Source organism: Sinocyclocheilus rhinocerous, unplaced genomic scaffold (assembly GCF_001515625.1).
Source record: "Sinocyclocheilus rhinocerous isolate Xijiao unplaced genomic scaffold, SAMN03320098_v1.1 scaffold1115, whole genome shotgun sequence".
Lineage (NCBI taxonomy): Eukaryota > Metazoa > Chordata > Actinopteri > Cypriniformes > Cyprinidae > Sinocyclocheilus > Sinocyclocheilus rhinocerous.
This window is the reverse complement of record NW_015658514.1, coordinates 302,492-315,697: the sequence shown is the minus strand read 5'-3', so window position 1 is coordinate 315,697 and position 13,206 is coordinate 302,492. Positions and strand designations below refer to the sequence as shown.

General features: G+C 39.4%; 1 protein-coding gene across 1 annotated transcript in view; it reads right to left on the bottom strand.

Annotated features, from left to right (window-relative positions):
* LOC107722366 (centrosomal protein of 89 kDa-like) overlaps positions 1 to 13,206 on the bottom strand; it is a 72,488-nt gene that overhangs the window by 37,047 nt on the left and 22,235 nt on the right. Inside the window, exons 15-17 of the mRNA XM_016530695.1 lie at positions 11,269 to 11,449; positions 10,320 to 10,487; positions 7,941 to 8,082 (exon numbers count right to left, since the gene is read on the bottom strand). Coding sequence (XP_016386181.1) covers positions 7,941 to 8,082; positions 10,320 to 10,487; positions 11,269 to 11,449 — 491 coding nt within the window. The remainder of the gene's footprint in view (positions 1 to 7,940; positions 8,083 to 10,319; positions 10,488 to 11,268; positions 11,450 to 13,206) is intronic.

The window sequence follows — 13,206 nt, the reverse complement described above, 5'->3', positions numbered from 1 at the left end:
GATATTCAAATTTTTTGAGATGCACCTGTATATATATATATATATATATATATATATATATATACAGTATATAATTTAATTAATATTATAAAGTCATTAGTATTGTATAATAAACTATATCAAATAATAAATAAAATATATTTTTTACATTATTTAAATTACCTATTAATTTAAAATTATTTTTACGTTTTGAAAGCAATACCTAAAAAATTAATTTTAAGTTTGAATAGTGTTATCACTGGATGACATCACTTGAAAAGATGCAGTCAGAATAAGTAAAATATAAATTACTCTTACAGCCATTCATATGCTGGAACACACTACCACACAAAAACTTTTCTTCTCCGCAGCCCATGCATGAAGCCCTTCTATTTTCTTAAAAGATCACGCACACCATCTCATGCAATCTATCACATCACTTCAGCCTGAGAGAGCACAGGAGAGAGCGAGAGACTCAAAAATAACCCTAAAGAACACAATGCCTGCAACTGGCCTCTTTTAGCCTCTCTCTCTTTTTCCTTCTTCCCTTCTTTCTCCCTCTCTGTGATTATGTATAAGGCTTCAATTTCCAGTATATTGTAAAGGTTTAAATTGCTGTCTGATTTCACTAGGGCCATATTTTATTCTTTTTGAAGTGACAAGAAAAGAAGTGATTACTTCCATCTGCTCTCAGGCATGCACACACATATATACATATGAAATATAGTAAGTAGCAAAACAGCCTGTAGCTTCGCACAAATACTGTCAGAGCTCTCAGGAGCCATGAAGACTCAAATCAGCCAATCTCCAGTGTTCCTGCTGTTACTATAGAGACAGCTTGCATCAGGATGGAATGAAGGAAGCATGTGAACTTGTCTGTGTTCACAGAACAGAGCTCACATGCTGGAAACAGAAAAGCCCTTCTGCTGCTGAAATAGGTCACTAGAATGCAAGTAATTCAGCTAATTCAAGGTGGAATATGTATTTTATAAATAAATATATTTGCCACCATAAATGCAATAAAAAATGGGTTTCATTGAAATGTAATAAAAGTAAAAATAGTAGTAAATTTCACAGTAAACATGCAAAGATGTTGTAAAATTCAATATATTTTGAAGGATTACCATTATTTAAAAAATAAATAAATGTTACCTCAAATAATTACTTTAGGTCATCATAGGGGTTCAACCGACACATTTATGAACCCCTGATGTAAAGGGATCAGCTGCACTGATGGCTCCATCTGAATTTAACTGATTTTCCCCAAACAATGGTGCAGAAAATAAGGAAAAATCTGCAGATTGGCCTGCTCGTGGTGACCCATAACTCACCTACAGTTCATCTATTATACAGCCATCTGTGCAGAGGTATGTAGGAAAACTCTAGGAGGACATATGTGGTAAATCATAACTATGCAGGACTTATGCAATAGCAAATATAGCAAATAAATAAGCAAATATTTCTCAGCTGACTACTATTGCCTGCGCCCATATGGACCACAAGATAATATATGAATGACCATGTATACCTCCTGCTGTGAGTGTGTGTGTGTGTGTGTGTGTGTGTGTGTGCGTGCGTGTGTGTGTGTGTCTAGAGCCAAAACAGAAGACCAGAAGCTTATGGCAGTTTGTTCAGATGGGTAAGGAGAATGCCATTCTGACCCTTTGGGAAGGAACCACACGATGAACACTTGCGCAGACAAGCACACACAGTACCCTGTCGTCTCACACAAATGCTTGTAAACACAAACTCAAGAACAATTTTCAGGATACTGAACTGTAGAGACATGCTATCTATTTTAACTGTGTGCACTTTATCCTCAAAAATAGCTAGTTTTCTTGTAGACCTTGTCTAAGTCTAAATAAATAATCATTTCAGCTGTAATTAAAAGAAATACTCAAAGTTTTGATTTGATCTACAACTGCTGTTGCAGTTATGTTGCTGCTTTGCTTACATACTGCTTTTGTCTGGTATAAAAAGTGATTTTTTAAAAAAGTTTTGTGTTCTACGTGCTTGATCTCACTTTCCATTTGGGCGGCGTTATGCAAATCTTCCCAGATCGTGACGTAGGTATGTGGGGGCGTGTTAGAACGAGCCGTTTTAGGTAGGCGTGGTTAACTCTTAACTTTTATAAAGAATATCTCTTTGGTTTTGAGACTTTAGTGTTTGCAACTTTACAGATCTTCTTTATGCACCAAGAGCTTGTAACACTCCAAAGAGAAAGGAAACATTGAAATCGCATCATATGACCCCTTTAAGGTATTTCTGGTGCTTTTTGAAGCTTATAAACCCTTATAAACCCTCTTTTTGTGTTACACAGATTTGAAACAAGGTCCAAAACAACTATGTCTGTAACCACAAAGTAGAGATGCACGATATTGGATTTTGCCGATATGCGATATGTCTGTATTTTCAACTCATTTCGGCGATAGCCAATGCCGATACAAACTATATTTCTGTTTGTTTCTAAACAGTACCAAGTCTCTCCTGTGCAGATATTATAAACAAATTATTTTTACTTATTAGAATTAAATAAACAATTAATGAAGTTCTTTTATAATGAGAGCACACTGAAAGCTGAAAATAACTATAAATCAATCACTGCATTTTTTTCCAGACAAATGCAGTGGTAACCTTTTATTTGAAGATTTAAGATTGGTAGATGGTCGAGAGCAAAAGAGTTGTAAAAATTCTGAAAATCTTTTAGAGCTCATTGTATTTAAATTTGAAAACAAATTGGTTTGGCTTGGTTTGATTTGGACGCATGACAGAGTTTCTGTGCCAAACACGCTCCTTCTGGGTTCGTATGTTTCGTAAAGTTTTTTTTAAACATGGCCCTTCATGACATCATGAAAGGCGTAATTCCTTGTATGGGCACTTCTCCCAGAAGAGAGCACACACACGTAAACCAGAGCGAGAGCGAGAGCACGCCTATCAACGTCATCGGCAGCAGACTGTGTTTTGTTAGCAGTCGGTGCACAAGTGCTCGTGACTCTTTAGCTCCGCCCACGGCACGCCTCCAGGAGCTTGGCTGTTTTCAGAGGGAATTGTAAAGCTGTATCTTTTGTTTATAAATATGACAAAACTCCTTGGAAATATGAAGGATGCAATACTACTCTATAAGTATTCAAGATTAACATGACATTGAGCGAAACTGTGTGCGTTATGTCCCCTTTAATTTACAAGTGTCATGTGTGTGATTTTTATTTATGTAAGCTATAGCTTCTGACCTTTAAATCAAAGCATACTCGTGATTTTATGACACTGATTACTGCTTTACTTAATCAGAAATGCAATCTTCATGTTATTTGTGTATTTCACTTTCATTTTATTACAATTAGGCCAACAGCGCCCCCTAAGGAATTAAAACTCCTTACCGGACGGGCATTAGGACACCAGGGGAGGCTGTTGCTGCTGTTACTTCAAGCGCTAGTGACTGTTGACACTTATAGCACAAAGGATGCGTCATTCTGTACTTGTATTCTCAAATTAAATGCAGCGATCTAAAACAATGAATCTAATAACCAGGCAAAAGTTTGTTTCAAGAATGACCACACTGCTGACGTGATCTTATCGCAAGAACACCCTGAGCACATTTGAGCTATTCATCTTATTTTTCTTTACATTTTAAGACATTATCGGCTGATTCCGATATCGTTCCGATAATATCGTGCATCCCTAATGCAAAGGCTTTTTTTAACCAATGTTAAGTATGTAAAACGCGCATACACCATGTGAGAGAAAGCCTTTGATATTCCATACATTTTCTCATTAAAATACAGTGTCATACCCTAATGTATGAGAGACTAAAGGACGTTCACAACACACTCCTCTCACACATACGACTTGCTAAAAGAGGAAGGTGAGCAGAGAAAATGTAAATTAATCAGTGCAAATACTGCATTGAGGATAATATAATTTAAAATACAACATTTATAATATAATACATAGAAGAGACTCAAACTCACAGCACTCACACTTAAATCCAAATACATGTAACCCGTGATTAAGACATCAGAGAGTTTTAAAACTCTTTTTTTCTTTTTCTTCACAAAACACAATTGGTAAAAGCAGATGGTAATCAAGAGAAAATGGAAGAGAAGTGAATATTGGTGTAAGTATGTGCTAAATCTTTAGCTGAAGACACATCTGAAGAAAAGAGACCAGGAGAAATTGAAAATATGAAAATAAGAGGGAAAAAGAGAGCACATCAGGACAGATATAAGGACTGTCAATCTGTTCGTCTGTGATGAGACCAGCCGGTGGTACAGAAAATAAACTAATCCATGCAATATCACAGCTCAGTGGTCTGCAAAGTGACTTTAAAACTAATAAAACAGTCCACAAACAATCACAGCACCAACAGACAAGCATTCATTTGCAGAAGTAAGATAAAAAAAAAAATTAAATAAAGAAAGAAAAATATATTTATTTTCTGGTTTAGAATGCAAAGGTCTCACACACACTGTTTCCTTCTCAACTGCTAGAGTTACACTGGGTCTACATTGTAAACGAGCAGTGCACCATGACACAACAAAACTATAGCAATCTCATTGTAATCAACAACACAACATAGCATGCTTAGTGTAAAGAGCTTTGTTCATTACAATGGGAACAATCTAGTTGTGCCGCGCCACTTGCTGCCAGTGAAAAACACTTTACAGAATATTCATAAGCAGTCTCATAAATCAACGGCATACATAAACAGCTTTAGTGTGGCACTAAATTCTTCCCTCCATAACATACTGTATGGCCACACCCAGACAGAACCAGCATAAGCAGAACTTCAAAAAGAAAACTTCATAGATTTATGCCTGTTATTCACAAAGTTATAAGGACATCCTCTTGACCATTGTTTGATTATTTACTACACATTTTGGCTAGTCTGCTTATTCTGCCTACTACCAGTATAGCTCATATTTTACAGTGTCTAATTTCACTAAATTTGCAAAACAAAGTGCTGATAAAATATTGATTACCTCTGGGCCTCCATATAGCTCAGTCACCATAGGTACTATCTGTATGTCTATGGCATAAAACTCACCCTTGGCTTAAAAAATTACTTTGGACTGTTTTGTCCATTGCAGTAGAAATAAACAGGTAGCGGATTTCACTCAAGGGAAATATCACAAATATAGACTGACACTTTCATTCAGTGCCGTCTAATCACACAGAGGTCAATCCACATGGACACAGGCAGCATCTGAACTGAAGCGCAGTTAAACGAGAGAGGGAAACATTCACTCTGCAACTGAAATAACCCTTCATTTGAAATGTTAATTATAGACCTGCTCAGTGTGAGGGGCTTGTGTGTCTGGATTGACTTCTTATTGGATATGTCAGACGGGCAAGGTCATTTAAGGAAAAATTGAAATCGCATCATATGACCCCTTTAAAATAAAGTATGAGGAGTTGTGCATTTATGATGTGGAAGAGTGTGAACCTTCCATAAAACAGTAATTAGGGCCCAACTAATCTGCTGCCTGTGACTTCATTCTGTCATGTATACTGTTATTAAGTCACTTTTTTATAGGTAAAGGTGCAATGATAAGGTACCTCCATATGGGTAACTAGAACATTAATTATTCCATTATTCTTTCATTTTCTTAATACTTTCAATAAAATAAAAAAACGTCCCAGGTTACGTATGTAACCATGGTTCCCCGAGGGAACGAGACGCTGCGTCGGAAAACGCTAAGGGAACGCCTTCAGCGATACCAAGCTCTGAATCATATGTGTAATCAGTCCAATCGATGGGCGAGACGTCAGAGGCGGGTGACGTCATGACCAGGAAGCTTTAAAAGCACGTGAGGTGCAGCCAGCGTTAGCTTCTAGGAGTGACGCAAGCTCTAGTAGGGATGCCGGAAGTATGGCCTTGCGACGCAGCGTCTCGTTCCCTCGGGGAACCATGGTTACATACGTTCCCCTTCGGGAACTCGAGCTGCGTCGGAAACGCTAGGGGAACGAGATGTCCACGCCGCCAGACTTGCAAATCCCTGCCTAGTGTGGAAGAGCACAGCTATGGCAAGAGAACAGAGGGGCCTGGAGTGGCTCGCAAATCTAGGTCATAGAACCTGACGAATGTGAGGGGCGTAGACCATCCCGCAGCGTTGCAGATGTCCTGCATAGGAACACCTGCCAGAAAGGCCTTGGAGGCCGCCACACTTCTTGTTGAGTGAGCCTTGACCCCCAATGGTGAGGAGAGATCAGAGGACTCATAGGCAACAGTAATGGCATTGCACCAGAAGGCTCGCACTGGACACATACAATTAAGCCTCTGCTGGTCGGGCTCCCTGAAGGGAGGAGGATAAAAGCCTGGAGTACGACAGGCCGTGGTGTAGAGGAGGGGACCTTAGGGACATACCCCGCACGAGGGTACAAAAAAGCTTTGGCCAGACCGGGCGCAAAGTCGAGATAGGAAGGGGCCACAGAAAGGGCCTGCAGATCCCCAACTCTCTTTAGAGAAGATATAGCCAAGAGAAACACAGTCTTTAACGTAAGAAGACGATCTGATATCTCCTCGATAGGCTCAAAGGGAGGCCTACAGAGAGCTTCTAGCACCACAGCGAGGTCCCAAGGAGGGACACAAGATCGTACCTGAGGCCTCAGCCTCATCACACCGCGGAGGAAACGTGTAACCAGGGGGTCCTTGCCCACTCAGTGACCATCAAGAGGGGCATGGTAGGCCGCTATAGCCGCCACGTAGACCTTCAGGGTGGAGTGGGTTAACCCCGCGGAGAAACGGGCCTGCAAGAACTCCAGCACTGTACCAATCGGGCAGTTAACTGGGTCAAGCAGGCGGTCTCCGCACCATGAAGTGAAGAGCCTCCACTTCAGGGCGTACAGTTTCCTCGTTGAGGGAGCTCTAGATTGGAGGATGGTCTCAACAACCTCGGTTGAGAGACCAGAGGCTATGAGTTGTGCCCCCTCAGGGGACACACCCAGAGCTTCCACAACTCTGGGCGGGGGTGAAGGATCATGTGAGAGGAGATCTCTCCTGACGGGAATCTCCCATGGAGTGCAGTCGAAGTGAGCATTTTGAACTTCAGACACATGACTGAGTGGTTCAATAGCCGCAGATCTAAAATTGGACGCAACCCTCCATCCTTCTTTGGAACAATGAAGTACCAGCTGTAGAATCCAGACTCTCTGCCGAGAGGAGGGACCACCTCGATGGCCTCCTTCATCAAGAGAGTATTCACTTCTTGTTCTAATACCAGAGCCTGCTCGGGGCCCACTAATGTGAGGAAAACCCCGAGCAGCCGAGCTAGCTGCTCGAGAGACCCCCGAAGGGGTGGCGAGGCTCTCAGCTCCGCTACGTTCCCGGGCAGAAAATACTGAGAGAAACACTCGCTGGAGACCGCTGCGCCCTGGAACACTGGCAGGGTTGGCAGAACGATTTCCTGAGGGCGCTGAGGAGAAACAGACACTCTTATATTTTGTTTTGAATGCTTGTGCAACCCTTGTTGGACAGACAACAATAAATAAGACTCACAGAACATAGATCGTGACCGACACACAGAGAGCTTTGCTGAATGACAGAATGCTAACGCCGGCTGCACCTCACGTGCTTTTAAAGCTTCCTGGTCATGACGTCACCCGCCTCTGACGTCTCGCCCATCGATTGGACTGATTACACATATGATTCAGAGCTTGGTATCGCTGAAGGCGTACCCCTAGCGTTTTCCGACACAGCTCGAGTTCCCGAAGGGGAACTTGATTAGGTGTAGGACTAGTTTTCAGGGATAATCATTACCAGTTGGCACATTAATGAAAAGCACAACTATAACCTCTGTAACCATCTTATGTTACCCAAGTTGTCTGGTGTAGAAGTTCTCTGTTTGAATGAACTGCTGCTAGAGAGCACAGATCAGAACTAACAAGATCCAGAGATCAAGACATATAGAGATGTAAACAGATGGCAGCTTGCACAGCATGCATGTGAGTTTCTGTAGAAGTACCATGTGCATGAGCTGGTCTCTTTCATGGGTGGTTCTTTCTGCAAGTGTGACAATGTTGGTAAGGTACTGATGAGCGATGAGCTCTTTCTCTAAAGAGTCTTCAACCTGTTGCTTCAGGACACTTATACGCTTCTGAGCTTTCCTAAGGAGGGAGAGACAGTGAGAGGATAAGACATGAATGAGAACCTAAATTTCAAATCTTACACAAGTCAGTATTTATGTGAGTTTATAATAGAACATACTGGTCTGAAAACATGGTCTGAAATCACATTGAAAATCTGCCATTGAAAATCTAACTATAAGTTTCAGAATTTGGAAAAATGTAAAACGGGCAGAAAAGGACATCTAATTAAGATGAGATACATGTAAAATTCTGCATTTACTGTAAGCAAATTTGTGAAATTGACCATTTGAATGCCTTTGTATGAATATTCAGCTTTCCTTGCTTCCTTAAATATACTCAGCTCACGAAGGGAAACATGGATCATCAGGTTTTGTACAAACCTGTGGAGTTTACCTGCTGTCATTAAAGGGATAGCTCACTCAAAAATTCTGTCATTAATTACTCACCCTCATATCGTTCCAAACCCATAAGACCTTTGTTCATCTTCGCAACACAAATGAAGGTATTCATTAACATAGACAGATGATCCATGATCAACGCACAGAAAGGTAGCAAGGACATTGGTAAAATAGTCAACCGTAATCAACGTAATCAGCGTTGTTTACGTTCCGCATGCGCATGCTTTCTACTGAACGTAAACAACGCTGATTATGTTGATTACGTTTTGGGGTACTCTCCAAGATGGCGAAAGACGAGAGAACAATTGCTGAATAAATTATTAACTGTGACGTGACGTGACATGTGGCCAAGTATGGTTACCCATACTAGGAATTAATGCTCTGCATTTAACCCATCCTTAGTGCACACACACAGCAGTGAACACACACACACCGTGAACACACACCCGGAGCAGTGGGCAGCCATTTATGCTGCGGCGCCCGGGGATTATCATTATGTTATTATTGTTTTCTTTGTGCACAAAAAGTATTCTCGTAGCTTCGTAAAATTACGGTTGAACCCCTGATGTCACATGGACCATTTTACAGATGTCCTTGCTACGTTACGTGCGTTGATCATGGTAATATCCTTGCTGTCTATGCAGGGTCAGACAGCTCTCAGATTTCATCAAAAATATCTTAATTTGTGTTCCGAAGATGAACGAAGGTCTTACGGGTTTGGAACGACATGAGGGTGAGTAATTAATGACAGAATTTTCATTTTTGGGTCAACTGCAATAAAAAACATCAATTGACAGTAAATATATTTATAATGTTACCAAAGATTTCTAACTCAAAAAGATGCTGCTTTTTACTTTCTATTGGATTAAAAAAATCCTGATAAAATCTATCACTGTTTCCACAAAAATATTAAACACCACAACCATTTTCAACATCAATAATAAGAAGAAATGTGTATTACGCAGCAAATCAGCATGTGACACTGGATCATGTGACACTGAAAAAATGGCTGCTAAAAATTCAGCTTTGCCATCACAGAAATAAAATTACATTTGAAAATATATTAAAATAGAAACCAGTTATTTTAAATTTTAAAAATATTTCACAATATTACTGTTCTCTTGATCAAATAAATGCAGCCTTAAAAAAAATCTCACATCCTTTCCCCTACAAGGTGTAACATTAATGTCTGCCATTTAAATTTATTTCTAATTCTAGCCTTAATAAGTCACCAACTGAGTGGCTTAAATCTTTCAGCAAGTAGTTCCCCTGCATCAGAGAACTGGTATTGGTTGTTTTCTTGATTTAGAGTTTCTTTCTCATCTCTCCTCTAACGCAGCGGCTGCTATTACACTTCCAGTCTGTTCTCCTTCTGTTTCTGCAGCCCTCTGGCCAAAATAATCTGTCTCTGCTTCTGTGGCCTATTACTCATCCTGATCTGCCTCCTCCCAGCTAAACATGCTCTTGCAGTCAGAAACATCAAACCTCAATATTGTCACTTTATAGAGTCTGCTAAAAGTCATGTTTCACTATATTTTCCTCAGCAGTTTTCTTCACCCAGATTGACAAGAGCCAGAAAGTGTCTCATTTCAAATGCAGAGCTTTGGTATCAAATCAATGTTAGTTGATCTTAACCCATCCATCCTACATTAGCCAGAATAAACAGTCTGGCCCCAACTCAGCATACAGGGCTTTGAGAACATTGCAAAAATTGCCTCACTTCCATACACACTCCACCCATACATACACACCAGGGAGAGAGTGAGAAAGACAGAAACAAAAGATAGATATTTGCACATTAAAAGTGTCTTCTGTATGTTTGCATGTGTGTGTTCATATGTGCTTATATGTGCGCACCTGTTAGCTTGCTGTGAAAGCTGGAGCTCTGTTTCCATGTGCTTGATGTTTGTGTTAAGGTTGGTTTTGTCCAGCAGTAGAGTCTTTCTCTCCGCCTCCAGCGCACTCACACGAGCCAACAGCTCTTCAACCTCACTATTCTTCACCCTCTCATGATCCTGCAGCTGTCTGAAACGCAAACAAATGTGCGACTGAGTGAAAAACTTATAGAAAGAAAAACTCAAGGTTAAAGCATTCACCTTTACAAATGGAGTAAACAGCATTGCTATTCCAAGGTGCTTTCAGTAATCTTTGTTTATGCTGTGCTGCCTGATATGGCATCTTGGAATAAACTGAAACCTACAAAAGTGTTCAGTTAAAGATGCATTTTGTGTGTCTAAAGCAACATAAACTGTCTGTATGTTTGAGTGTGTGAATGAATTAGTGCCCTTGTGTGTGATTAGTACATCTGTGCTTTTTTTCATTTATTCTATATTTTCATTTGTCATCTCACTCACAGTGTGTAGGGTAAGAATGTGTAGGCTGTTTCTTTCGCAATTCACACTGTCAGGTAAAAAAAAAAAAGGAAAAATGTGATTTCTCTCATCCTTCATCTTTCTCCAGTTCCAAAATTAATGAGACATCCTAGAAAAATTCAAATTTTTAAAATGTATATTCTGGTGTAACTGAAGTAAAATATTCCACACTACCTTCCCTCCCTTAATACTCACAGAAATCCTCTCGCTGCAAACCCTCTCATACTTCAGCAGCTCATCAATAGCAATGAATGTCTCTCCTTGATGCTTTTCTGTCTGTTCTTTATTCTGTCTTTTTTTTAAACTTCTGCCTTCCAGACTTGGACTAATCAATAAAGAAGTGAAAAGGTTTCTTTACTTTTTCCCAAGAAAACTCAAAAACCTCTCAAAACTCAAAATTTCTATTCCATTAGCATGAAATGCATATTTGGTACCTTTTGAGTTTGTCGGTCACAGCATTGTGTTCAGCCAAGCTCAGAGAGTGTTCTAGAGCCAAGTGCACTCTCTGAAACTCTGTCTTCAGGGCATGGTGCTCTTTACGCTCCACCTCTAGCTCTTTCTCCAGAGCCTGTTCCTCTGACTCCAACAACATCAGCTGTTTGGACACTTTACACACTACACACAAATAAAGAGCTGTTTTATATTCATAACTATATGAATAATAAGCATGCAGTATATTCTGAATGCAAACATTAAGGAACATGCTGAACAGATACTGTACAGGTAGAAGATATAGTACATGTATAGGAAGTCAGGATCTTTAAGAAAGATGAGATCTCCTAAATATCTCAAGCGATTCTTATCCTTAGTGCGATTCCAAGAACTGCATGTTCTGGAATGCATAACAATATATGATCTTGTTATATGATCTTGACTTTATGTGTCTTTTTTTTTAGCATTTTACTATTAGTCAGTTGTACTATTTGAATATATTAATTCATAATTTAAATACTTTTAAGTCATCCTGTGGCCCCATTTACTGATGAGTGATAAAAACATTGACAATCAATCAAAATCCATCTTACTTCCAATGCTCACTGAGTTATGTTGACAGCAAACGTCATCGTCTGTTGGTGTCAACACTAAATATTATACTTATCATTCTTGATGTGAACAGATCTTTAGTTGCTCCCCAAACACAATCCATTGGTTGACACATTGTTGCTTTTCTGGGCTGGCTAAAAAGCTCAAACAAACAGCATTGTTTGATGCATTTACACATTTCAGGGGGAATTAACTTACAAAAAGCTTAAAAGACCATTTAGTTGGGGTAGGAACTTTCATATTTAAACTGATACTTAAGTAAAATTAAGAAATATGTTATGTCTCTTGAGCTACAAAAAACAAACTTCAGCAATTAAATATTTTTCTTTTCATAAAATAAATATCATAGTAGCCAGGGTCGCATTAAGACCTTACTGGGCCCCAGGGCTATGACTTACTGCAGGACCCCCTATTACAAATATAATATATAGCTTTAAATAGGATTTTTATCCTATCAAAATTTTTGATGCATTGAAATTTTATAATTCTTGTTACCAAATTCAATATTTAAAAAATAATAATAAAAATAAAAAATACTAGCCTATATAAAAACAAGCTTATACTTAAGACAAGTAAACAGACACAAATTACAAAAAAAATAGACCTACTTGAAACACTTAAAGCACTGAATAAGAAATTATATTTTATAAAATAATTGTACAAATAAACTGAATAGTCTTTTCACTGCATAAATTCAATATACATTAATTCTTATTTATTTACAAAAGTGATTCGGTCAAGGACAGTGAGTGATTTTCTTTCTAATGTTTGATTAACATTATTGACATAAATTTTAACAGCAGCTAAATTAGCTTGAGGCTGAGTAAATGATGACAGTATTTTCATTTTTGGGTGAACTATCCTTTAAAATCTCATCATATTAGGATCCTGGGTCGAATCTACCGGGGTGGCACGGGGTGGCAACTGCCACCCTAAGAAAATGCTGAAAACCCCACCTGCTACCCCAGAATTATCACAGAATAAAATATAAATGTAAGCAGTGTTTCGTGTGCTATACTACTTTTCAGCCACGGCGATGACAGAGTAACGTAAAATAATGGCAAAAACACGTCTTTTAATAAACTGTGCACGATGGTTGCATGCGCACGCAGCGTGCCAGTGTAGTCGGCTTCATTAACAAATGATTCTCATGAACAGGATCTTTTTGAGTCAAAACCACAAAGCGCAGCAGAGTTCACTAACGAACGGTTTTTCTACTCCCTGACCGAGGGAACACTCGGCATGGACGCACTGGCACACAGCTGCCCGCGGGGCCTACGCAAATATGCGTTTCCCCCTGTGAGCCTTCTTGCACAGACACTGTGCAA